The following is a 26,545-nucleotide window of genomic DNA, read 5'->3' as shown; positions in this document are numbered from 1 at the left end:
CGTGGAGTGTCAATTTTTTTCCTGAATCTTATCCTCTCTCTTGTCCAATTTTTAAAGCTTCCACATTATAAACAGACAAGGATTAGATCTGTGCAGGTCACCCACCTGGATGGTGAAGATGTATTCAAAAAATAAAACCTCTCCACATTGCTGAATGTTGCTCAGAAGCTGTAGCAGTGGGTTAGAGTTCAGAAACAGCAGTTTATATATATAAAAAAAATCTCTTGGCACATGATTTAAAAAGACCATCTACCATAGCCGACAGGATTCTGCACCTCTATTCATGGTTGAATTTACTGGGCAATTGAAAGCTTTACGGAACTCCTCAAAGTTGCTCATTGCACCAATAACTCTAAAGAAAGAAACAAAACAAATCATCTGAGTTATTTGAAAACATACGTCTTAGATCCTGCAGAGCTCTGCTGAACTTTTCTATGTGTGGAAGTTACATTTTCTATTCTCTTTACTCTCTGGTATGGGAAAAGTTTTACATTTCAGGGAAAGTTTTCCTTTAAGTTAACATAAGGTCAATATTGTTTTATCCAAAGCACTGGGAAGGACCTTACTCTGCAAGAACCTCCAGTGAAGTCAGTGGGATTTTGTAGAAGAAGATGCTATTTTACATGAGTATGTGTGTCCAAATCTAGCTCGTAGCATTCAGGAAAGGTGCCAGATTAGGAGGTTAATAGAATGAAATTTTGTCTTTTGCCACTCAAAAAACAAGCGCAGCACAGAAAACAAGAATACAGACTCCCTTGCACTGTCCTGGCAATATGCCTCCATCCCAACCTGAAGAGATCACCTTCAATTGTGAAATAATTGTTCCCTCTCTGAATGCAGAGTCCTTGACCTCTCGTTCCTGATCCTCCTTAAATTCATGCTATCAGCTATGATTATTTTACCACTGCTAAAATAGCATTTTGTTCTTTACTCCTAGGATTTTTTTAAGCCTCTTAATATTTACTAATGTGAAATTTGAAATGGTACAAAAATAAGCGAAAGTCTGGTCTTATGGCAGAAGTGTATCTACTAAGTAATTAATCATGTATCTCTTTCATCCTCTGTCTGCAGTGAAGTAGCACTTTTTTTCTATTGCATCTAATCAGTCTTTCAATGTAGCTCAGCATGCTGGAAAAGAAATTCCCATCACACTGATTAGACATTCGGCTGGTAGGGATACTTGCAGTGCAAAAAATGTCTAAAAGTCAGTTTTGTGGAGAGAACTACATATACTGTTGGGCTGCAAATAAAATATCAGTAAAAATTAAGGTTTCAGATTCATATTCAGGGCCTGCTACTGTAACAGCTCAGCATGTGGAAACTTTGAAGTCAGTGAAAATTCTGTTTGCAGCATCAGTCATTTAACTGAGACACAGCTATTGCAAATTAATAGCAGCTGCTAATTATTGAAAATATAGTTACAGTTAACAAATATAACTAAAACCAAACAGTACATAGTGAGGAAAGATTATTCAAGGGTGAAATCATGTATCCATAGGGTTTTATATTGCCATCCATCACCATAGTCTCTGAGCACTTTCTGTGTAAAAGTGATAGCCATAACAAAGTCCCTAGTGGAAACTCTGGCACTTCTCCCTTCTTGGGGTAAAACCACTGCTTGGGGTAGAGGGATTGGTTTTGATTTGTTAGATTTTTATTAATTTCACAGGGATGTTGTGAGTGCCAGTCTTATGGTAAAAAGGTGTGTTTTGAAAGAGGAAGGTTTTTCAGCATTTCCTAAAGATGGTCAGATTCTGGATTCACCTAATCTTCTCTGGAACTTTGTTCTATAACCTGATAACATCACATGAGAATGCTTTTGTCCAAAACTACTGTGTTCCTCAGGGACATGGAAACTTTCCATGACCAACCTGAGATTCATAGAGACCAGAGGCAAACTGGCTCTTTTAGATGCTAGACCTGGACTATGGAACACCTACCAAAAGAGCTCAGACCTAGTCTGATCACTTTCCAAGACTGTTGCAAAACCCACATTTTTGCAGAAGCCTACTTCCAATAACAGAAGTGAAGATAATAAAAACATTCAAGTACAAATAAGCAAACCCCAGAACTATGACAGCAGAGCCCACTTTTGCATTTATTCCTTTACCTCTCTCAATGTCCTGTATTTCTAAACTTAGACACTGCATTGTCTCTGTAGGTACCTTAGACAGATATATAATTTACTCTACCTGAATTGAGGAGGACTGTGAACTCCAGTATGGATTTGCTCTCTTGCAGACTCTGATCTAAAGGAATTGCATCTCACCTAATGAAGGTGGGGGGAGAAAGAGAAGCATGTACATTATTTGGGACACAAACATTTTTCAAAATGTAGCTGACCCTAATACATTTATTATTCGAATATACATGAGATGGACAGAAACCATACCACACCCATTTTCTTTCACCTCCATTGGATTCCTAGTCATCTCTGTATCTAATTTAAAACCACGCTGATTTTCAAATACTCTCCATGGATTCAGTCTCTAACCACCGCTGTTCCCCATCTGCTCACTCAGCTCATCTAATCCTGGCTTCCTTGCTTGTCCTCTCCCTTGAGATTCACAGTAATTGAGGGTCGCCTCTTCTCTTATGCTACACCATCTGGAACTCTCTTTACCCTCTCTTTTAACCACTGTGTATCTTGGCTTTAAACCTATAAAGTGCATATTAAAGATGTGATATAATGATGTTTCTTGTCCCTAGCAACTGTGGCTATTACTTAACACAATACTTCATTATTTTGAACACTGATTCCTTTTAAACTGATGTATTTTCCAAGTTTTCTTTAATGCCATTTAATTTAAATTCCTAAGGTAATATCTGACCCAATTATGAGTGACCACAAATGGGGTTAAGGACTATATATGCAAATACTGACTTATCCCTTTGACTACTACCCCTGGTACACCCTCACAGACCCTGTGAGTTCATCCAGCACCTAATCCCTTGTATGAAATAAGATAAATTCAATGATATTTAGTGTCCATACTGGTGCCTCTTTTCTAAAAATGCATTGTATATAGAGAGGGCACCAGAAGTTGTTATATAACAGAGATCATTAACAATGTTTCAGAGTGATCCCTATAAAAATCAGAGACAGGGTGAAATTCATGTATATGCAGAAGGCCAGCAGAAGGATCTGTGCACCAGTTAACTCACCAAAATAGAGCTTAAGTGGAATTTAAGTGGTGCATGGGTCCTTATGCTGGCATTCTCACTCAGAGAGAGTAAGTACATATTTAAATAGTAGTTGAATTAGTTTCCGATTATACAGTTTTATTCTTTGGAGTGTGTGTGTAGCGGGTGAGGTTAATAGTATAGCTTTAATGTATGGTTCAGGGGCTAGTTTAAATAAAAGCATAGATTCTGATTCTCCTACTTTTAATGAAGGCAATTATCTTTGTGGTTTCCTTTGTCCTAGATTTTTCATAAGAATAGAGGAATGGCCATACTGGGTCAGACCAATGGTCCATTTAGTCCAATATCCTGTTTTCTGACAGTGACAGGTGTCAGATGCTTCAGGGGGAATGAACAGAAGAGGGCAATTATTGAGTGATCCATCCCATGTCATCCAGTCCAGTTTCTGGCAGTCAGGGGTTGGGGGCACCCAGAGCATCTTGGCGAATAGCCACTGGACCTATCTTCCATGAATTTACCTAGTTCTTTTTTTAATCTAATTATACTTTTAGCCTTCACAACATCCTCTGGCAATGAATTCCACAGGTTGACTATGCGCTGCATAAAGAAGTACTTCCTTATGTTTGTTTTAAACCTGCTGCCTATTAATTTTATTGAGTAAACCTTGGCTCTTGCGTTATGTGAGGAGGTAAATAACACTTCCTTATCCATTTTCTCCACATCATTCATGATTTTATAGACCTCTATCTTACCCCCCCTTAGCTCTATTTTTTCTAAGCTAAACAGTTTCAATCTTTTTAATCTCTTCTTAAATAGAACCCGTTCCATACCCCTAAATCATTTTTGTTGCCCTTCTCTGTATTTATTCCAATTTTAACATATCTTTTTTGAGATGGGATGACCAGAACTTCATGCAGTATTCAAGGTGTGGGCATATCATGGATTTTTATAGTGGCATTATGATATTTTCTGGCTATTTATCTATCCCTTTCCTAATGGTTCCTAATGTTCTGTTAGCTTTTTTTGGAGGCAATCTTAATGTACAGCAGACAAAGCAAACAAAACTTTCCAAGATTTCTCTCTCCCCCATTGCTAGGTTTTGCTGAACTACGTGCCCAATATACTAGACTTAAGACCCATTGCATTTACTACAGCAGTCTGAGTTCCTAGAAGTCAGACTGACAGACCTCGGAAGCCCTACAAAGGCCTATAGGGGTGGGAAACTGAAGGAGAAATGATTAAAAAGTTGGCAGGGACAGGATGAAGGCTTGAAGGCTATTGAGAGGAAGGTGTTTAAAAGAGAGAGGGATATGGCTCTCATGATAACGATGTTCAGGAGCTGGAATCATTTCAGTGGGAGAGGTCGGGAAGCGAGTAGGTTGCAAAGAAAAAGGGGGTACAAAAGTTTGGGGATGAGATAAAAGATGGGTGAGGTCCTTAAGAGGACACAAAGGGAGAAGGAGATGAAAAATTAGTAGCTTAAGAAAAAGAAAGGATCTTGATTCAAACTATTAAAATCTCTTTTTTTGAAGGAAAGGTCTGGCAGAGGGGTTGTTTTTAAAACCAAGCAGACTGTAGAGCAATTTAATTGATACATCACCTTGAAAATGCATTTTCTAGTACTCACATGAGCATAACTGAGGAAGAAGAGCTGATTGTGGGTGAATTCAGTGCCTGGTAACAAAGCCTCCTCTACTCCTTGTCTCTTTTCTTCAATCCATTTCCTATAGGCCTGATTAGAGACATATAGTGAGTACTGTTCAGTAGATGCAGAGCTTAACAGCAGTTTTTGCAAACCTGTTTCAATTTTTATTTTCCCAAAGCATAAAGAAATAAAACAGCTGCCTACTATGTGCTGGCTGGCCAGGTGCCAGCTCATCCAAGGTCCCCATGTCTCAACTGGACATTTACAGACCCATAGCTAGAATTTGTCTGGCTTACTTGTGGGGTAATAATAAAATAGGTGTTTGAATAAGTAAGTGTTTAGTCGCTATCAAATAGTTGTGAGTTGCTGAATGCATTAATCTTGCTTGTAATATCTGTGTTCCATGTTGTAATGTAACATTTGAGCAGTTGTATTGTGAGCTTCTGATTGTGTGAATCGCCATACAGGAGAGAAACATTAATTAGCGTGAAGACCTGCTTTTCTACAGAAATTGTGATGCCCCTTTCTGAAAGAGGAGACCCAGCAATAACAGACAAGCTTTGGGTAGATTTTACAACTGAAAATTCCCCATATCTGGATTGAGGAGTTGTCAAAAAAAGAATTAAACTTAAAATAATTTATTGTTATTCTGCTCTCCTCCTTATGAAGATGAGTCATGCAAGTGAACTCCTCCCATCAACTGAGTTTTGTAGTTCAGAGCACATGGAAGGAGGGGGATAAAAACAAACAAACCAAAAGAACTAGGTATCCCTATGTTGCTTGGACTCTGGGGGTGGGAGGCACAAGGTGTTTCTAGGCATAAGCAAAAGATCCTCAGCTGCTTACCCAATTATTTATGATTAAGAGTGACCTAAATATTGCTGTGATTCTTGGTGTAAGAGGCCATCTACCATAGAAATATGCTTACATGGCTGGTGAGACAGACCCGAGTATCTAAGGGATAGTCTGTGACTCTATGTTAAGGCTGTTAAAGAGACTGAGCAGTTTGCATTTGCGCAGTTGGATGGTGAGATCCACCACTTTAGAACTCCACAACCCATTAGGGGATTGTGCCCTGATTTTTAACAGACTGCCTCGTGAGGTTGATACTCATGCTCTTGCATCAGTGTTAGGAATGTTACACCTACCCTGAAAGCCTCTCGCAAACCTCCATTGTCTGCGATGTTTTCTGCCAAAGTCCTCTTTCCTTTTACCTGGTAGAAAGGAAGAACATAATTCATTTGATCTGTTTCTAAACTTCATTTCAAGGCCAACCTCCATATCAGACAGACAGACGGGGGAAAAAAAATCAAACAGAGGTTAAAGGTCAGATTCTCAGCTGGTAAATGAATAGCTCTGATGAAGGAAATTGCTTTCCAATGTGAAAAATCAAACCTATACTCATGCCATCTCTAACAGTTACTCATTCTCCTGTGGCCAGTTACTCTGGCTCGAGAGTTAGATCTGAAAGGCAAAGTGGCATGAAACAGATACAATGCATCTGAGAATCTGGTCTGTGAAATTTGATTTGAGAATCAATATTTTTTCCATCCATCTCTGTGCAGCTCTAGCTACATCTGGGAATTTGTAGTTTTCTACTTATATGACATTTATTTCTCCACATAACTTTCTTTATCTACTGCTGAAGCGACAGTAGCTCTCAAAGTATAACATAAAACAATAGAATTAAAAGTAGATGTCAAGCAGAGAATTGAAATGGGTAGTGTACAAAACGCTTTTTACAAGTCTAGAAAGAAGGTTCAAGTTTTTTTTTCTAATATTGCTTCCAGCAACCATAAAAAATCATATTACAAAAACCAGTGCCATCTAACTGTTGATAAACCCAATATTCTGATATTTACAATATTTAATCCAATTTGAAAGAACCTCTAATTTTCAGTGGAGTAGAGCACTATCTATTATCACCAGACCTATAAGGGTTTTTGAGTTATCAGATTGTATTGGTAATTCACTAGTTTTTTCCTCCAACTTTTTATACTAAAATAGGCATCTTAAGAACCACAAAATCAAGTTTAGAATCAAATTAATTAAAATATGATTTCAAAGCAATGGCTGATAAAATGGTGTGAAGCAACAGTTTGAAGTTTGGGACAGGACAAATTATCAGTGGCACAATGGTCTAGTCAAAGTCTTTGGTGTGAATGGGAGTCTTTCTGTTGACTTCAATGGACTCTGGATCAGATCTCTAAAATTGCTATGGCTAGAGGGGATGATGATAGTGATGGGAAAACAAAAGAACGATCTTTCCCCCGTAGCTCCTTGGTGTTATCAGAGTCTGAAACTTCATTCTTTTCTTTCATTCTTCTTTCTTCATTCTTTCATTCATACTCTCTTCTTTCATTAACCACCTTTTTGGAGACTTTTTCATTTCAAATTCAAAGAGGAGTAGGGGGAAGAAAAGATACCTAGTACAAGTAAACTGCTCCCATATTGATAAACTGCAGAACATATCAGTGTTAAAAATGTAAGATATATAGCAGGGGTGGGTAAAATGCGTCCCATGGGCCAGATCTGGCCCATTTAAGATTTCTGTCTGACCCACCATGCAGGGGCAAAAGCAGGCCCACCCAATCTGTTGCTTCTGCTGCCGATGCTCTGCTTAAGCTACCCTGGAGCGTCAGGCAGCTTTCAGACAGTTGCTACCCAAACTTCTTACTTCTGGTCACGTGGCAGGAAGCAAGAAGTTCAGGAAGTGACCAGACAAGAATCACTAAGCTGCCCGACTCTCTAGTTACCTTGACAACTGGAGCATTGGGCAGCTTAGTGATTCTCAGCCAGTCGCTTCCCAAACTTCCTGCGTCCGGTTACGTGACTGGAAGCGACCCAGGCATGCAGCAACTAACCAAAATTTGTGGAGTGGCCCCTCTATGAAAATTATTGCCTACCCCTGATATGTAGGGAAAGAGCCCTTTGAATGTCCATCTCTTCAAACAGAAGCTCCAAGAAAAGAGGAATGTCGCGCTGTCTCAATAAGGGGGGCCCTTGGGGTGTATTCAGGAGCCCTGATTATTCCTTTCTACACCAGTCTCGCGTTGGGGGTGTAATGCTGGGTAGCTTGGGGGGGAGCATTTGTTATATTATTTGACATCAATATGTCAAGATCATAATAATTCATGTGAGATATGCCATGTCAGGTACTGTTAGAAAGGTTATAATATGCTAAGTCAGATGATGATACTTATATTCATGTGTAATATGTGAAATGGAAGTTATATATTTGAGATATCTGTATTTCAAATTGTGCTGCCTGGGCAACACCCCAGACAGGATGGCAGCAGAACAACAGCCTGCTTACTGGCCCAGTAAGACACTCACGGATGCAAGGGGCCCAGGAAGAAACTAAAGGCATACCTGAAGAGTTACCAGGATTGGCCCATGTGACTCTGGACTCCATTTTAGTTCTTGTAACATTCCACAAGACTGCAAGGCCAAGCCACAGAAACCATTTTGTCTTTGTTCCTGTCCAGCTGCAGACACACGCCTGCCTCTGAATCAATTCATTTTGCACCTGAACCGTAGGACTTAGACCCATCCAGATACTGGATGTATGCCAGAGGAACTGTACAAGCCTGCAACTCCACAATTATTTTAGAAACCTGATGTATATGGACTTCTAATCATTCGTATGTATCTGTTTGCTCTAATCCTTCAACATTTCTCTCATGGTTTATTTCTTTCTCTTTACAATAAACCTTTAGTTTTAGTTACTAAAGGATTGGCTGGCAGTGTGGTATTTTAGCTAAGATCCAGACTTATATTGATCTGGTAATGTGGCTGACCCCTGGGGATCAGAGGGAACCTTTTTAGTAAAGAGCATAGAGTTTAAATAACTGGTCTCTTTACTGGACCTAGTGCTGATTTGGGAGCCAGGGGCTGAAATGCAGTAAAGGGGGCTGTGTGTATTTGTGTACTGGCTTCTGTGGGGATTCAGAAGTGCAATTTGTGGCAGGTTGGGAAGCCTGACTTCAGTGTCACCCACCAGTGCTGGGAGAATCTGCTCTCTTTTTACAGCCTGCCCTGATCTTGGGATTTTCAGGAGGCTACCCTGGGCACGGGACGGGTCACAAGGAGAAATTACCAGATTTTCCTACCTCCCAAAAATAGTGTTCAAAGCTGTGGTGTATAGAAGACTGTGTTGGAATTGCAAATCATCATTTCAAAAGTGGGGGAGAGAGTGTTTCCTGGACTGCTTGCATACTAGAGGATTCTGTATTGAAGTGTGTAATCTGGGAGAGCAGTTAGTTGGGAAAAAGCCAGCCTAGAACAAATTTGGGAGAGTTGTGCCTCTGCCTTAAGAAGCAGCTTGCTTTGTCTCTCTCTATTTGGGTTTGTGTGCGTTATTCTGAATTCTAAGAAATAAAGGAGCTTCACATTTCAATGTTCCTAAAAGAGTATTTAATATTTTTATCTAACTTCTCTGTATGTGCGTGCCCTGCAACATGACAAAAACAACCTCATCAAAAAGTGCAATATGATGCTTCAGCAGTATGACAGTACTAAATACTCCCACCTCAGTGAAGTCCTGGAGATGACATGACTGTGGGTATGGTTTCAACAGCACCTCCTGCATTAGCAGCAAAGACAACAATTTCATAGGTTCAATCAGGATCTCCAGAAAGCAAGACGGATGTGCCAACAGCATCAGCATGGAATGGGTGGGTGAGTTCCAGCACCTCCTCCACAACATTTTCTGTGTCTTACATGATAACTCTTTTGTGGTGATGATGGTGGCAGCAGAGATGCTTAATAGCTGGAGATACTTTATTTGTAAATTGGCTGATATCCAGTACTGCAAACCTGAGCCACTGGATTGCTGATCGGTCAGCACATCATCATCATCATCACCACAACTGACAATACTTTTAAAAATGTATTGTGAGGAGGTGCTGGAGCAGTTGGGTTAATTCTGATTTTGAAATGTGAATACAAGGGGTAGAAATTGGATTTTCAGGATACGGATTTAACCCTAAAAGAAGAGAGTCCAGTGGGACCAGAATTGCATTTATGCTCCATTCAAGAAACTTACCATTTAAACATGCACACATTCAGAGGAGCCCATGCTTCTGATAGCTAATACATACATTTCATTTCTATTTCTATTTTCTCTTTGAAGCCTGAAGTTGCTGCGAATGATTGTTTTTGTACTTGACTTATCTGATCAGCAACATGCCCCTGCATACATGGAGAAAATAGCAAGAGCTGAATGTGAAATAAGCTGTAGCTTGGGTCTCCGCATTATAATTCTAATTTATTTTCTGATTTACTGGATAGGATTGTTAAATGGATCTAAAACATACTATTATTTTCTTCTTTATAAAAAATTGTAGCTGCCACTACTCAGCCCCAATCACTTTTCTATGCTGACATTGCTATCAGAGGGCATTGAACACATTCCACTACTATCGCTGGGCGTCACCTCTCACACCGCCTCCACTGTTGACCTCACAAGGAGAAGCAGTTTAACCCGCTCAACAACAGAAAGTCTGTTGTTGTAATTTGTTTGGACTAATAATTCGTCAAACCAGTTTAATTAAACAAATGTGTTCACTTCATGGATAGTACATGAACAGAAAAACAGGTACATCCATCTCAAAGCATTTGTTATGAACAGCCCATTCACTTGTTGTATTCCAACATGTTGACAATCATGAAAAAGTAAGTAAACAAAAGCCACCAGGGACTTCAGCCACTGGCATGTTACATACATTTAAGCCAGCTCTCTTCCAATAATAGTTGTTATACTGGTTAACCATGCATTTTGTCTTCTCTTTAAATTTTTCTTCAGAGTCAGTGGACCACCAGGGGTCTAAATTTCCATTTTTGTCATACTTACGACCTAAAATCCAAAAGACATTTTTGAGAGAAATATACTTTTTGAAGTATTTGTAGCATAACAGACACAAATACAAGAAGTGAGAGAAGTAAAACAGATGTACTGCTTCACATCAGTTTGTCCATACTAGCTTATTCTGCTTAATTCACTTAGATTTCCTGATTCTTGTCCCTCAGCAAAATTTAGTACTGCAGAAACCCAACTACTGTGGCCACACCATCCAGTGAATGCCACTCAGTTAGTGAACCTCAAGAAAATGCAATATTAGGCACATTATCCACTTACTAGGGAAAAGGAAGATTCATCCTAAGAAAGTATGGAATTAGTCTTTGAGGTTTGCATAACAGTGAAGCTTTGTACTTTGTTTTGCATGTAATTATTCTGAGAGAGACACAGGTTGCATTGTCTGCTTTGGCTTCTTCCTCTCAGATAGCATTATTTTTCAGTACAAACACTTGTACATCACTCTGCAGCAACCATCCTAGCCTATGTGGTTGTATGTACATGACTGAGAATATAGTCTAGAGACTCTTTTGTGAATGTTGATGCACAAGATGGAAATAACTCAGCTTGACTCTCAGATCCCAGGATGAATTTGTATAGCTGGAAATTAGAGAATAGGAAATTCCACAAGAATAACTGAGGGCAGAATTTGGCACTGCAGTTACTCCATAGTAAACAATTCTTGTAATGATCTGTGAGCCAGATTAGATCCAGCACCCACTCTCCCAGCTGTGCCTAAAGTGACAATAAGAGTAAAAGCAGGAAAACTAAAGTATAAAATATGATTCTGAATATACACAGGGTTATGACTTGCTGTGAAACATGACATTATTCTTAAATAACCATTTTTTTCAGAGAAAAATACTTCAACAGCATAAAAATCATAATTGTTCTGAATTATTCTTCTGGAGGATTATTAGACTCCAGAACTCAAAAGGATCTGTGCCCAAAAATGGGCATTAAGATGTTTAGCACCAAAAAGGATGACAAGATTAGTCATCAGGTTGTGGCTAACAAGGATTTTTTGGCCATGTCCTATAGTTTTATTTTATATTTTTGGTTAAAATGGACGTAGTCACTGGGTGAAATCCTGTCCCCACTGAAGTGAATAGCAAAGCTCCCATTTTTATCAGTGGGGCCAAGGTTTCATCCAGTGTCTCAGTTCCCATTTTCATAACGAATTTTATCACATTAGTGAGGTCAACGACATAGTCTGGAATTACACAATACTACAGAAATACGACCTTTTCAGTAAAATCTAAGTGTGGTTATCTTTCATCCTCCGCACACAATTGTGATTCTGCAAACAGGCACATAATTCCTGTATTCTACAATTGATACCACACTTCTATGCTTCCCACTTCCCAGTTCACTTGTCTAAAGCCTCATGACATACACTATGTCTACACTGCAATTAGACACCGGTGGCTGGCCCGTGCCAGCTGACTCAGGCTTGGGCTAAGGGGCAGTTTAACTGCAGTGTATACATGTGCTTGGGCTGCAGCCTGAGTTCTGGGACCCGAGAGCTTGAGCCCAAATGTCTACACTGCAATTAAACAGCCCCTTAGCCTGAACCCTGTGAGCCTAAGAGTATGTCTACACTGCCACAGCGGCAGGCATCGATGCAGCGACATCAATTGAGCGGGTCTGTATAGACCCACTCAGTCAATGGGAGAGCACTCTCCAATCTATGCAGCGCTGTGAAGATGCCGCAGTACGTCAGCCTAAGTACATCGACAGGAGATACACAAGCTATGTTATGTACTTTGCATATCTCCCGTCAACCGCTGCTGCCAGTGTAGACCAGCCCTGAGTCAGCTGGCATGGCCCAGCCACTAGTTTTTAATTGCAGTGTAGACATACCCAGAGAAATCAGCCACTCAAATCACAGACCAGTCGGATCAATACCTTACAAAACACTTCCATAAACTGTGTGTGTTACACACTGCCATAGGTTATTACAGACTCCTATGTCTCATAACTAATATGACAATAAGCTAAAAGGATTAATCAATTAATTGTTATGCCAACTGCCACAGTAGAAGGAACTAGAGATGGTAGAACCATTTTCCATCAGAAAATGCCAATTTAATAACAGCAAAACATTTTGCAGAAGCATGAGAATTTTAATGAAATTTTGTTTCAAAAGAAAAATTGGAAAAATGTTGATAAACATTTTGAATGAAACATTTTGATTTTCCAGTTTGAAATAACTTTTGGAGGGTTAATTTTAGATTATATAAATACAAATTTTTTAAAAAGCAAAAATCAAAATGAAAAGGTTTTAATTTTATCAAAATAAAATGTTTCTGCTGGCCCGAAACAACATCTTTTTTTCAGAATTTCATTTTACGGGATAGTTTCTACTATTTTTGTTTTTGTTCTGTTTCAGAGTGGGGAGAAAAATACTCCATGCCAAACTAAACCATTCTTTTTACAATCTTATGGTCCTCTTCACATATCTTATCATTGTTTTTAAAAAAGGACAGCTGAAGCTACTCCGATACATCTTTTTTCTATTCAACCATCCCAAAAAGAAAAAAAAAATTAAATGTGGACAATTACTCACCGTTATTATCAAATCCATGGGTAAACTCGTGCCCAACAATTACTCCAATGGCACCATAACTTAAAGACCTATAAACACAAAAGAACAGTTTCCCCTCACAATATATGCCATGCATATGAACATCAAAACAGATGAGATAGAGGATAGAACAGGTTTCCATTTCGGAAAAGATTTTTTGTATCTAAAAACTACATCCAGAAACTTCCTCTTAAAGATTCTGATAGTGAAAGACTGAACACAAAAAACCTTGCTTATTAAAGAAGGGTGAAAATAAAACCTTAAAGGCTTTGTTATCTCTGAGGTGGCTAGATTTCTATAAAACTCTCTTATGTTATCATAGGGATTCAAAAAAAAAAAAAAAAAAGGTCTTCCAACTAATTGCAACATTTATTTTCTAACTAGGAATTGAATAGTGTTAAGAGGAAAATTATTCTGTTAATGTAGTTACAGAAAAGCACAGATTAAAGAGTATGCCAACTCTAATCACTCTTCTCTGAGGTATGTGACAGACAAGCTTGCAAATGTCTGACATTTAATGTGTGAAGCGGTAAATAGATTTCCATTAAGTTTTCAAAAGAGGTGTTATCCTATTTTCGTTCACCTGTGCAGAAATAAGAGATTATCTACAATCAGATCTAATGCACTGAAAAACCAGAAAGGAGACAATCATTTCCTGTTCCTGGTAGACAAATAATTGACCTCTCTCTGGTTTGTTTGCACTGTATATTTTTTGTTTTCAAAAAAATGTCTGATATTTTGGTGGGGGAAAAAGATGTGCATGAAATTCTCATTCAGAAGAGGCATTCATGAAACATCTTTTATTTGCTAAGTTATTCTCCTGGAACGTTAAGTATGTCACATGTTACAGAAATGTCATATACTTATACTGCATCAAAGTAGTGTATATTAGTGTATTAATAACACATTTTATGGTAACAGGAAAAGGCTGAGGGTTTGAAGTAACATGTTATTACCTTGACATAATGATCCATCATACTAATTGTTCATCTCAGTCATGCTCAAAAAAGTGTTTATGATTTAAATCCCCCCTCCCATGACCATTCTTCCCTTTCTTGTAATTTGCATGTGATAAAATGTTTCCTACTGTGTTTTCCATCATCACATTAAGAGCTGTGGTTAAAGTTATACATTTCAACAATGGAAATATCATCCCACTGCATGACAAATTTGTAATTTGGTACAGTGATAATTATCTGTACTGAATGTACAATATTGGGCATGTTTCCCTATCTAAAGTCAAAGGGTAACGTAGGGCCTTCTGCAGCCAGAGAAGTGTTTAAAAAAAAAAAACAAAACATGGTAAAAATATCCAGCTGCACTATTAGCAACTTTGGGAACTCTTTTGTAGAAAAGTTTCCAGCTGTTGCTAATGCTTGTAATAAAGGATCAAGATACTTTTTTCTAGGCTGAGATTCCTCTCCTTACCTATCATGGGAGCTCTCCAGGTATTAAGTTGATTTTGGTTTAAAATTGAATTTAACACAATATAGGTGAATAACTAATCATGCCCACTCACCAAAAAAACTATTACCATTTGACTTTGTTGGATAACATTAGGAATACTGCTATCCACAAATCATTAAAATCAATCCAATGGATTTGTAACACGACTGTTGTCTTCTAAAATTATCAGCGACATTTAGTTGTGAAAATTCAACTCTCAGAAAAAAATGTCTGAAACTATAAACCCTAATTCAAATAGTTTTCTGTCAACTGTTTGCAACCCCACTGACATTACAAACTTTTAACAAGGAATGATAACATTTAATAATCACAATTTATTTAATATATGCATAAATAATAAAATAATAATAAAATAAAAAGTGATTATTAAATTTCAGCATTTCTAGTTCAGAAATGTGATTTTAGCCTAATAATTCAGCTTCCAATTATGCAAATAGGGTACAGTTGATTTTAATTGAGGTCATATTGGAGTTGGCCACTAAGTGTGTTCAGTAAATAATTAATATTTGCAGGATACATTTTTCTGCAAGTGCTGGTATTTATTACTTGATTTTTTCTGATTTCAGCACTCATGTATGGTCTCTGTTATATAGACTGACAAAAGATTCAAAATATTCCAAGGACAAAGCCAATCTGTTTGACATAGATCAGATTCATTCATTTACTAAATGTCATTCTAATGACTATGCAAGTGAAAACTACTTGAATGATGAGTTAGAGTAACATTTAAAGAGGAGAAATAAGTGAAGCATAATTGTTTGAAAGAGCAACAATTTCAGCACTTGGACAGGAGAGCAGGGTACCAAGAAATCTGCTCAGAGAATAAAGCTGGAATTGACCACACTGAAATAAGCACAGTAGAAAAGGAGTTAACTAGACAGAACCTCTCTTTATTCCTAATTACTGAACCAAGAGAAAGTCACGTGGCTAATAAGAATTAATCTTGAACAGGAATTTATTTGTTCCTAAGTTTAATGTATATCTTTATATTTACTGCCAAGTTTCCTATTTAGAGGGACACTCATACAAATGGAAATATAACAAATACAACGTATTTTTAAAGGTAAACAATGTCAATTTATTAAGGACCCTTGTCAGTAGTAATTGATCTCATTTGACAGCAAGATAGCTTACTGAAACTGTGGTCAGAGTCTTTTTATTCTCTTGTCTCCCCCAAATGTGGAAATATTGAATTGCATGGAAGTAGGGACTTTTCACTGAGCGTGATTAAAGGTGACTGGCCATTATTTCCCCCTTTAACAGTACATGCGAACCAAAGCCCCAGTCGAACTGTTCATGTGCTTAAAGTCAAGCCCCGGATGAGGCCCTAAGAGGGACAGCAAACACTTCGGCCCAAATCCAAAGGTACTTAGGTGCCTAAGCTAAATGACTCCAGGAGAGGAGCTCCCAGCTGTAGAACAAAAGCAGAGAAGACCTTGCGGCCCAGACTTAGGCACCCCTCTCCAGAACTCTTAACTCTTCTCTCATCAGCATCTCTCCTTGGCTAGTTTAGGAGAGCTTCCCACCTAACATGCTGGTTTTTATGGATCCCATTCTTAGGTGCCTCTCTCTTCCATTCATTGTAGAGGGAGCCTAGGGGCCTAACTCGGGCTTTGTGGATTGCGGTGTGTATCTGTGATTTTCTAGGCACCTAAAAGTTAGGCCTTGCAGTGCTGAGCTTCATAACCCCTGAGTTCCTTTTGTGGATCCAGGCCTTTTGGACCTAATCCGTCAGTGTAGGCGTAAGCCTTTGTCTTATATAGGCGCCTATTACCTCCCACCTCTTGTCCCGATTTTTCATATTTGCTATCTGGCTATCCTACGTTCTCTTTTAATAGACTACATGAACATGCTGCTCTCTTCTGCTCACTGAAGAATCTAAATGCCCTGCACAGACACAATTATTTACAAATTCTTCAAAGCAACCAATCCTCAGTTTAAAACAACACAGGGACATCCAGTTTCCCCAAGGTAAAAACAAATATCACAAGGCAGAAGCTTTCCAACTCCACCTGGTTTTTCAATAGAAGCAGCAGCATGCAGCTGTAGTACACTTATTCTAAAGGGCTGTCCTGTTGCCAGTTTCCTCATGCCATGATTATACATTTCTACTGTACACATTGTTTTGGTGTGCTTTACCAGTACATTCTTTCACTTCATGTTCCTTTTCGTTTCACACAAGAACTTACATTTGCAATTCTTTTACTCCTCATTTCCTACTTACTATAATTTTCCTTTCTTACTTACCTAGGATATTCTGTCCCCCAAAAGAAAGGCTTTTGGAGTTCTCCTGCTGGGAACCCTGTAATAAACAGCCAAATTACAAAAGTTAGAAGCAGATTCAAATTCAGCTGAATGATGAAGCCATGAGGGTCTGCAGGGCAGTTCTTCTCTTCAGCTTCAAAATCGTGTGCTGATAAGTAGCTTGTGCATCTTCCAAACAGACCATAGATCCTCCTGGTTCCCAGTGCAGCGATAACAGGATGTTGCACTATGACCTGGGACAGTTTGCTGTTGTACATTAGACATCTAAACAAACAGAATTTTCCTTGTGCTTTCTCTCTGGGTTTGGGGTTAAACAGATTGCTGGCTGCACTGCTCTTCCCATGCAAAGGGAGGGAGCCACTTGACTGGCTGCAGAGCTGTTGACAGTACATACAGAAGGGAAGAAATAACAGACAAAATGCCAGAAAAAAATTAAGAACTTGCTTCCTAAGCTACTGGGGCCACAATTCTGCAAGGTGCTTAAACACATGCCTATTTTTAACCATGGGAATAGTCCCATTAAAATCAGTTGGTTGTTTAAAGTAAGGCATATGCTTAAGCAACTTTGTTGAATCAGGATCACAGTATTTTCTTGCAAATGAATAGTCTATCAAGGCTTGAGAGGAACATCCAGCTGTACCTGATAAGTTGGAAGTTACTGGTAAAATAATCTGCAGTTGAAAGGTTATCAGTGCTGACACTCCAGAGAGTGATTTACCCAAGACCAGACACAGAGACAGGAATACCACCTAGAACTCACAAATCCCAGCCCATTTCTAACCCTAAAGTACATTTCATTACACACACAGAAGCCAATTCCCTGCTGCTGAAGTTCTGCCTTATCTGTAGTTAAACATAGCAACTGGTTAGCAACCCACTGCCCCACTACACAAGAATGAGACTCTGTGGCCAAATGTTTTAAAATGCGGCGAAAAATTGGGCCACTTATGTTTTTAAATATAGAATTAGGTCTATAGCTTCCAGAGCCCCCTCTGAAAAGACTTGGCCTAGATCTCCATTTCTCTTTTTAGAGTATCTTAAGCATGCATAAAGTGGCTATTCCGTACTGTATGAATGAAAATTATCATTGTCATTGACAAAGATATTTCTCAGACTGGTTCAATGCAATTTCTAACTTTTCCACCATACTCTGATTTCCAAAGAACGTTACTCTCTCATAACATAAAAACCACCTGATCATGAACATCAAAAAAATATACTCATTTGATAGGATTTTAGGTCTTTTATTATTTATAAACAGAGCATGGAATTTTGCACAGCTATGGTAAATATCAGGCAAGATTTCACTGTTATCCTTTCAGAGTCTTGTAAAATAACATACTGAGTGTAATTCATGTCAAATGATGCAGCAAGTGGTATGCCCTCCTGGCCTGCCCATCTGCTACCTGCCTGCTCCTGCTCCCTTGCTGCCATAGCCACCTGTTTGCAACTGATTTATGAAAAGCAACTTTTTGTAAAACTTATTTTCTGGGTTTTTATAGTTCCCCAGATGCTCTTTTGTTGGTCAGAGCATGTTCAGCCTCTTTATCTTTGTACTGTAAAAATATAATTACCAAAATTGGTACCTAGTCACTAAGGTTTTCCTGATCTTGCATCACAATACAACTAGAGAAGTAAGCATTCGTATTACCATGTGTATTGTTAAAAATCTCATATTAATGGCATGGCTCAAGTATCCTGATGAGATCTTTACTCTTAGAGTATAGCCTAGTGGACAGAGCACTGGACTGGAACTCAGGAGATGTGAGTTGTATTCCTGGCTCTGCCTAGCTTAGTGGGTGGACTTCAGCAAGTCACTTCACTTCCTGTGCCTCACTACCCCCATGGCGATCATGATACCGACCCCTTTTGTGAGGCATTTTGAGACGTAACATTGAAAAGCCCTATGTATGTGTTAGGTATCATCATTGGAGTCAATCATGCCTACAAAGCTTCTTCATAAATTACTTTAGGCAGTGACAAATCACACATTCTGTTAGGATCTGATCCAAATCCTTTGAAGTCTCCAGACTGGATTGTGGAACATTGCAGTCAGACCTCCGTGTTGTGGCATGCAACACAGTTAATCCATGCAAGGCTCCATATCTTCCCTTTACTGTCTTGTATAGGTGCATTCATTGGCTCACAACTGAGCCCTCGGTGTCCAAAGGTCCAATCCTATAAACATTAACACATGAGTAACTTTATTCATATGAGTAGTCCCATTGATTTAATAAGTCTATTCATGGAGTAAAATAAGTCACTGTGACCAAGTGAGATGTGCCTGTATCAAATTGTGAACTCCATGTTTTGTGACTTCCGCTTTTGTACCCCATGTTACACTTTGTGTGCTAACTGCCATTTTGTGTTCAGTGTTGGAAAGCCAGCCTGACCCTGACAAGGCCAGTCCAGACACTGCCCTACCAGGGAGGGGTATGGGACACCTCAGAGAGGACTATCAGTAGGAGAGCCTTAAAGCGCCATCAACTTTGAATGACTCAATGATTGGCCAACACAGGGGATGATACTTTTCCTCATGGGGGACTTCCATGACTTGGGGTTAGAATTCCTCAGCCTGGTCACAAAGCAAAACAGAATCAAAAACAATATGTAAGGAGTGGGCTGCTTCAGAAGAAGAGGGCTGTCCACCATCACATGCCAGAAAACCAGGCTGGAGACACAGTGAGAGCAGGAGAGATTCTGCCTTATGTGACATGCCGGCCAGCCCTCAGACTCACAGGAAGGATGAGATCAGCCATCAGGAGGGTGCATCTCAGGACCATAAGTTATTTTGCAAAGAACTGTAACTCTAATTCTTTCTTAACTGTCAAAGGGACTGTGGTTAAGAAATTCACTTGAAAAGCCTGTGTTCCTTGCCTGCCACACTGTCCTTGAGAAGAAACTGAGAAATTCAGAGCACCCGCATAGTGAGGTGGAAATCTGAAGGAACATGTATAAGCAACAAGAAGGTTTGGGAGGGCTAAGTCACTGATTAGGAGGCCTAAGGCAGCTTGGTTGCAAAGCCCCACATCTCAAAGATGGTGTGCAGAAACGGAGACCTGCACCTGGGAATGTGCTTTAGAGACCCAGATCTAGGAATAATGCTGTGGCTCTGCCTGACCCACTTGACTTAGGAGCACATGGCATCCAGAAGTTGGGTCCATTCACAACAGAGGGGTGTCTGTGTAGACAGGGAGACTGGTCCAGGCTTTGATGCTCACATGTGTAAAAGTTTAGAGGATTGAGCCTGAATTTTGCAGTTTTTCTCCTCTCCCTCACATGTCATTTTCTTTTATTTTAAGAATAAAAATACCATTTACTTGGGCAAGACGTTTTCCTTTTCGTGGTTGTGGAAAACAAAACACTGTTGTTTTTTTCTTTCAAAATGTTTCTGAGTGAAGGCACTCTACGAATCCATCTTTAAATATATTTGCTATTGCTGCTGCTACTGCTCTTCCATTACATACCTGCTGAGCCCTCCACTCATTTAGAATATCCTCCCAACATGCAACATCTTTTTTTATATTTTATTTTATTTATTTTTTACAGTTTTGCAGGCAATTGAGTGTACCTCTCCCACTTTTAAAATGTTTAGCTCTGAATTTATTCTGAGTTTATAATTCTAATTGGCATCCTTGAGGCTGCACAGGGATACTTTTATCTTCACTGAAGGAAACTTGGCTCACACATTTTAACATATCAATTCTCAACCTATCTCCCTAACAAGGGGATGCGTAGTTTATTGATGTATATTTCAAATTTTAAAATCGAGCATTTTCCACCTTGACCATGGCCTTCCCTCCGAGTGCTTTACTGCTATGAATGAATTTAGTTATTAGCATGAATGAATTAATATCTTTGTAAGATAAGTAAGTATTATTCACATTTTGCAGATGGACAGACTGAGGCACAGAGAGATGAAGTTATTTGCCCAAATAAGCACAAGTAATTAGATTTGCTCATTTCAATTACAAGGGTGTGAAAAGAAAAAGTTTACCACCACCGAGCTTCTTGCAAACATTTCCTTCCAATTCTACCGTGTTGGTTTACTCCATTGAATTTTGATTTGAACAAAACCAAAATCCCAGTAGCACAGTCAAGAATAAACACAGGTAAACAGAGTTTACCCTCTTCCTATTTGGGATTATGGAGCTTAGGTTAGGTTAGTTTACCCACTTTTTTTTTTTAAAACCACTATACCACTGCAAAATCCCCACAATTAAAGCAATACTTTAACTTCCAGGTTTCATCGGAAGGTGCATTGAAACTATGCAGAAAATGACACATTTTACATAATTCTAACTGTTGATGAACCAGAAACAGAATACCAGATAAGACTCTCAAAAACATAAGGAATTTTCAGTTCAGCTCCAAATCTGGTTTCAAACACTGTAAAAGGCCTATCTTGTAAAATTTTTGACTGGGTAGCACTGGGTCTTCTAAACTGTGTGAGCAAAACCACTTTTCAAATCAGGTCAGTACATCCACACTTACCACTAACTACACTGGCATGTTTAAAACAGATTCTGACGGCAGAGTGATTCCAGCACATAGATACTAGTGGTAGGTGATAGATAAGTTGATTCCTGAGATATATACTTTGTTCAGAACTGTGTTCAGCAGGTCCCAGACACATGCTTGTAAAAAGTGTAACACGGTTGAAATTTTCATAGGTTTAGAACTGGTAGTAGATGAACAGAAGATTGAGTGATGGCCAAAGGGTCTCAAGCTCACTCAAGGAGTTGAACAAGAAGAGAGGTCATTTCTATTTTCACCCCATACTTCCTGTGAATATGCAGAACAAACGGCATAAATTGTGGAAGGCAGAGTAATAAAACTTAATTTAAAAAGTAGATTCATTAGATCAAATTCAGCTAATAGGTAGAGAGGAAAGAGGACATTACAGCAAAGGCACTGGACTCAATAGACTTTGGTTCAATTCCCAGCTCTGACAAAGATTTTCCATTTGATTTTGAGAAAGAAGCTTAATCTCTTCTCCATCTCAGTTCCCCATCTGTAAAACAGGAATACTACTACTTCCTTCTCTCATAAGGATGTTGTAAGGATAAGTGCATTAATGTTTATGAGGGGTCAGATAGTACAGTGAGGTGGCCCACTTAAGGATCTAGGAAAGTATTTACATATATTTTTCTTAAGGAAAGGGATCTCTAGAATTCCCCAGGAACAAAAAACACACAAGGAAAAATTCCTCCTATTCTTATCTACAAATGCAGAAAATATCAGGGAAGGTGAAAAAATCTCTTAATTAAAAACACTGCTCAAAAATGTTAATTCAGGAAGCCAATGGGCTATTTTGAAACTTCTCCTTCATCAGTAAACTTCTGATTAACCCAGTCTTTCAGGAAAAGAAAAGCGTTCCTGAGGAAATTCCAGAAGCTTCTCTGAGACCATGAATGCTGTGTTTGTTGCATTTCCTTAGCCACCAAATATCAAAGAGCTTTCCTCTGCTGCACACCATCAAGCGCACACATCTTGCAAGATGCTTAGCAAGAGATATAAGGTCTCATCTGTCATTTTCTGTACAGGAGCTAATTCCAACCTACTTTTAAAAGGGCTGTTCCTTTAAAATGTAATGAGATAGCTCTCTATAGAGGCATCTTGACTGACACCAAGCATCTGGGGAACTGACATATCACAACAAGTGAATAACAACACAGTTGTATCCATGTATGTTCCTACGTGTCCAGTGGGGAGCACTATCTGATACATCTATATATGTTCTTCCCTAATGAGCATATCATTCAGTCTAGGTCCAAATTTACCTCCATCCCATGCAAATCCACTGTCTATAATCATAATTAGCTGATAAAAAGTGCTAAAGTTTTCAAACATATAACAGAAAATGTTATATATTTATACATGTTAAGAAAATTAAACCTGTCAAATTTCAAGCTTCCTATTCTCTTCTTTGCTGTAGCATTTCATTTTTTTGTCTTTTAAAGGCCAGAGAGTTATATTGCATTTTGAGTGCTATTATGAAGCTAAACAGAAGTACAGTAGTACACACTTGCCATAAGTCTTTCAGTTATGACATTTATTTTGAACATTAAATCAATCAGTTAGGTACCTAATTCAATAAGGACCTGATTTAAAGCCTATTGAAGTCAATAGGCGTCTTTCCAGGAACTTCAATAGATTTTGGATCAGGCCTTAAAAGCCTATTATGAAAAAAGATTAGCTAGTCAATGCACTGTACCAATGGTTGCAATTAAAATCATAGTATATTGCAGTATTCCCTATACTCATACAGGGAGTACTCAAATACCATGGTAAATGGATCTGTTTACAAAGGCAATGAATTTTACCTGCTATCTAAAGTAAAAAGTACCCACAATCGGTGGGCTACAGTGCTCAGTAAATGCTCAAAAATAAGAGGTCAAATGTGAAGAAACTCCTATCAACCTTTCAAAAAATGGGCTACATTTGTTAATATAACACACTTCAATTTAGTTAACAAGCGAATTATTTAGGGAAAGAGGGACCAAGTCGAATGAACTGATAAAAAATGTTTGTTGTAACTGTAACAACAGGATCTATATTGTCTCTAACTGACAACCCATACAGCCCTTACGCTGTTGCATTCCTCCACTTTGTATATCTGATTAACTCTCTTTTGAGAAAACAACTTGCACTGTGAACAGTTGTTCTATCTATAAGAAAGAATTAGTAACTAGAAAAATGGGTTCTGAGTTCTATATGACATACAGACATTGCGAGCAGGGCAATAGTAATCTGCCTGTACATAAGCTCAACTAAGCTAATAGTATTGTCATCTTCATGCAAATTTTGCTGTATTCTCCCAAATCTGTTCATTAATTTTTTTTAATCATCATGTTTCTGCTTTCTACTAAGGAAGATCTCGAGAGTCAATAGGTGGCAGTCTTCCCAATTAATTAGTACTCAATACAGCACGCATAATCATCTAGATGAAATTAAAAACACTCCGAATTTGCCTTTTTTGGAGTTTGCAGTGCTTCCTTGAACATGCAGTGGTAGTTAATGAAAAGTGTTTATGACAATGAAACATATTGCAGCCATGGAAGCCATTTTAGCTCATTCTCTCAGGTACGTATGGGAGCAAAAATGGGCCTGTGTGGGATAGGCAGGCAAGATGAGAAACGGATCTGCTAAAAGCCCTGGATCGGACAGCAGGCCACCAGTGCTCCCCCTTACTAATGCAGAGCTGGGCATGGGGGATGAAGGGCTGCTAGAGTGAGATGGGCATGAGAACGGGGACATATTGCAATAGTTGTCAGTAGCCACCAAAAGACTAATCTCACTTCTATGTTTATGAATTGCCCACGAAAAATATAGGATTATCTTGAATGTATTCACTATTCAGAATTCCTTGTTCAAAACAAAGCAATCCTTTGTCTCTATCTTGCTTGCAAGCAGCTTGTTGTGAGTATTAGAAATTCAAGTTATACTAGTTATTTTGATTAACTCCCATTAGCTTTTAGAATTAGGTTTCTGTTGTAAATCCTATCAGTAATGAATATAAAATTTGCTTTTCATAAACGATCTCCCTTATTCACTTAAAATTCACCATTTCCACTAGTATTCCTGTCATACACTAAAAGCAAACACCAACATAGTAGAATCTAGTTTGCTTAATGAGGTGACTCCATAACTACAGTTTTTGTAGTATTTCCCCAGCAATGGTTATTAAAAACATGACTCAGAGCAGTAAGAGGTAGCTCTCATGAGTGAGGTTTGCTGAAAAAGTGAATATGGCCCTTTTGAACGTACTTATTTTCTGGTCTTCCAGGAGTTCCTTCACAGCAAATGGTGGAGCTCTTTCCTAGTACTATCAACTTTCAAAGCTGAGTGCCAACCTCCAGAGTTCATCAAATCCCTTTGATTTTCAACAAGGGTCAGTAAATCTCTTATCTAAAAACAGCAGACCACCAGTTATACTGTGCCTCTTTGTATCCTTCTCCTTAGCTCACACAGTTCACAGTGAAAGTTTCCATTTATGACACCTCCCCATGCAGAGGTAAATACCATAACAGGCTTTCTCTGGACCACATCAGTTCATACCATGCACATTCTTTTGCATCTGAGAACAACCTTAAAGACAGTGAGCGCAGCACGACCCAAAACCCAAGGTCAACAGCAAGCAGTACAAAAAGGTCAGCAGTCACGATATAAAATACAATTGCTTCTACTCCCATGACTGATTGGTTACATTTGACAGCTCTCTGCTTCATGTTACTGTTAGACACAGGGAGTGTGAAATTCAACATCAGTATCTCTAGCATCTCATTATAGCTTTCTTTAATTGTCAGATTTGCTGTGAAAGCTGAAAGATGCTCTTAAGTTTGAAAAGATTCAATAATGAAGTATATATAACAACAACAGAGCTTATTTCTGTGCTTACTAAACTTCAACCTCAATCATACTGTAAATCTGAACACTGGGGAAGTTTGTTCTTAATTTAACAGGAAAAAGCAATTACTTTTACTGTGTACTTTGGATAGCTAATCAATCCTGTGATAGCCATCTTAAACGACAACTCAAAAATCAGTTGCTTAATAGAGGTGACCTTTCAGTAAAAGTGGAGCAAAACATGCCAAGAGCTACTTTTAGGACAAGTAAGTGCCTAATTATTGCGCCTATTTTACAAATGAGTACTATAAGCCATGGAGAAGTTAAGTGACTTGTCTAGGGGCACAAACTAGTTACAGGGATAGCTGAGCATACAATTCAGGAAACATAACTGCCAATTCCCAGCTTTAACCACAAGACAGTACTTCTTGCCTGTCTTCAGTATGGCATATTCATCCCATTAATTTCAGGAATTACTTCACAGTGTGATGAAAAGAGATTTAGGAAAATGGTGGAGGAGCCAACCAGAGAACTTTGACAAACCTGTGGTAGAGGGACCCTCAAACTCAGAGTTTATGCCAGAGAGCTATGCAGAGCCTGAATCCATAGAAAAAGAAGATATTGCCAGTAACTCTGACAGCTGGGAGGTGGAAAAGAAGTGTCCTGGTGAAGGTAACACTACCATCCCTCTAGCCTTGGAATTATAGTCTAAGATTTTCAAACATCACTTAAGAAATTTGGATGCAAAATTTCCATGAAAACATAGTGGAATTGGGCATCCAAATCCTCTAAACAGCTTGAAAAACTCAGCCATATTGTTTCAGGAACCCTGGAGCTAAAGTGTGGTGAAGATATGCTAGCCGGCCAGAATATCTTAAAAACCAATGGGAACCAGTAATCCAAGATTAGGTTAAAAGGGAATGTGCTGTAATTACAAAATGAGATCAGACAAACCAGAAAATAATTTAAGGACAAATGCAGCATTCAGTAATACCCATTTATTCTCATGGATTTCAATGTACTTGCACAAATGTGATGGAGAATAGGATTTAGCACTTACTGGCACAAAAAATACTGTATTACTGAATGATTATAGAAGGAATTTAGGTTTGCATTTTCAGTGGTGTACACTAACTTAAAACTTAAATTTTGGGGTTGCTGACGTGACTCACCCCAGGGCCTGTTTTTCAGATTCCAAACACCTATAGCTCCTACTGGTATCATCTGAAAA

At 38.7% G+C, this 26,545-nt stretch overlaps 1 protein-coding gene across 1 annotated transcript in view; it reads right to left on the bottom strand.

Annotated features, from left to right (window-relative positions):
• Window positions 1-249: 249 nt before the first annotated feature.
• PHEX (phosphate regulating endopeptidase X-linked) overlaps window positions 250-26,545 on the bottom strand; it is a 129,839-nt gene continuing 103,543 nt past the window's right edge. Inside the window, exons 16-22 of the mRNA XM_067545292.1 lie at window positions 16,948-17,002; window positions 13,216-13,283; window positions 10,516-10,646; window positions 5,938-6,003; window positions 4,772-4,876; window positions 2,193-2,269; window positions 250-352 (exon numbers count right to left, since the gene is read on the bottom strand). Coding sequence (XP_067401393.1) covers window positions 250-352; window positions 2,193-2,269; window positions 4,772-4,876; window positions 5,938-6,003; window positions 10,516-10,646; window positions 13,216-13,283; window positions 16,948-17,002 — 605 coding nt within the window. The remainder of the gene's footprint in view (window positions 353-2,192; window positions 2,270-4,771; window positions 4,877-5,937; window positions 6,004-10,515; window positions 10,647-13,215; window positions 13,284-16,947; window positions 17,003-26,545) is intronic.

This window comes from Emydura macquarii, unplaced genomic scaffold (assembly GCF_026122565.2).
Source record: "Emydura macquarii macquarii isolate MOO-44397 ecotype Brisbane River unplaced genomic scaffold, CSIRO-AGI_Emac_v2 contig_1043, whole genome shotgun sequence".
Classification (NCBI taxonomy): Eukaryota; Metazoa; Chordata; order Testudines; family Chelidae; genus Emydura; species Emydura macquarii.
Note: the sequence above shows the minus strand (reverse complement) of the source record. Positions and strands in the feature narration are given on the sequence as shown.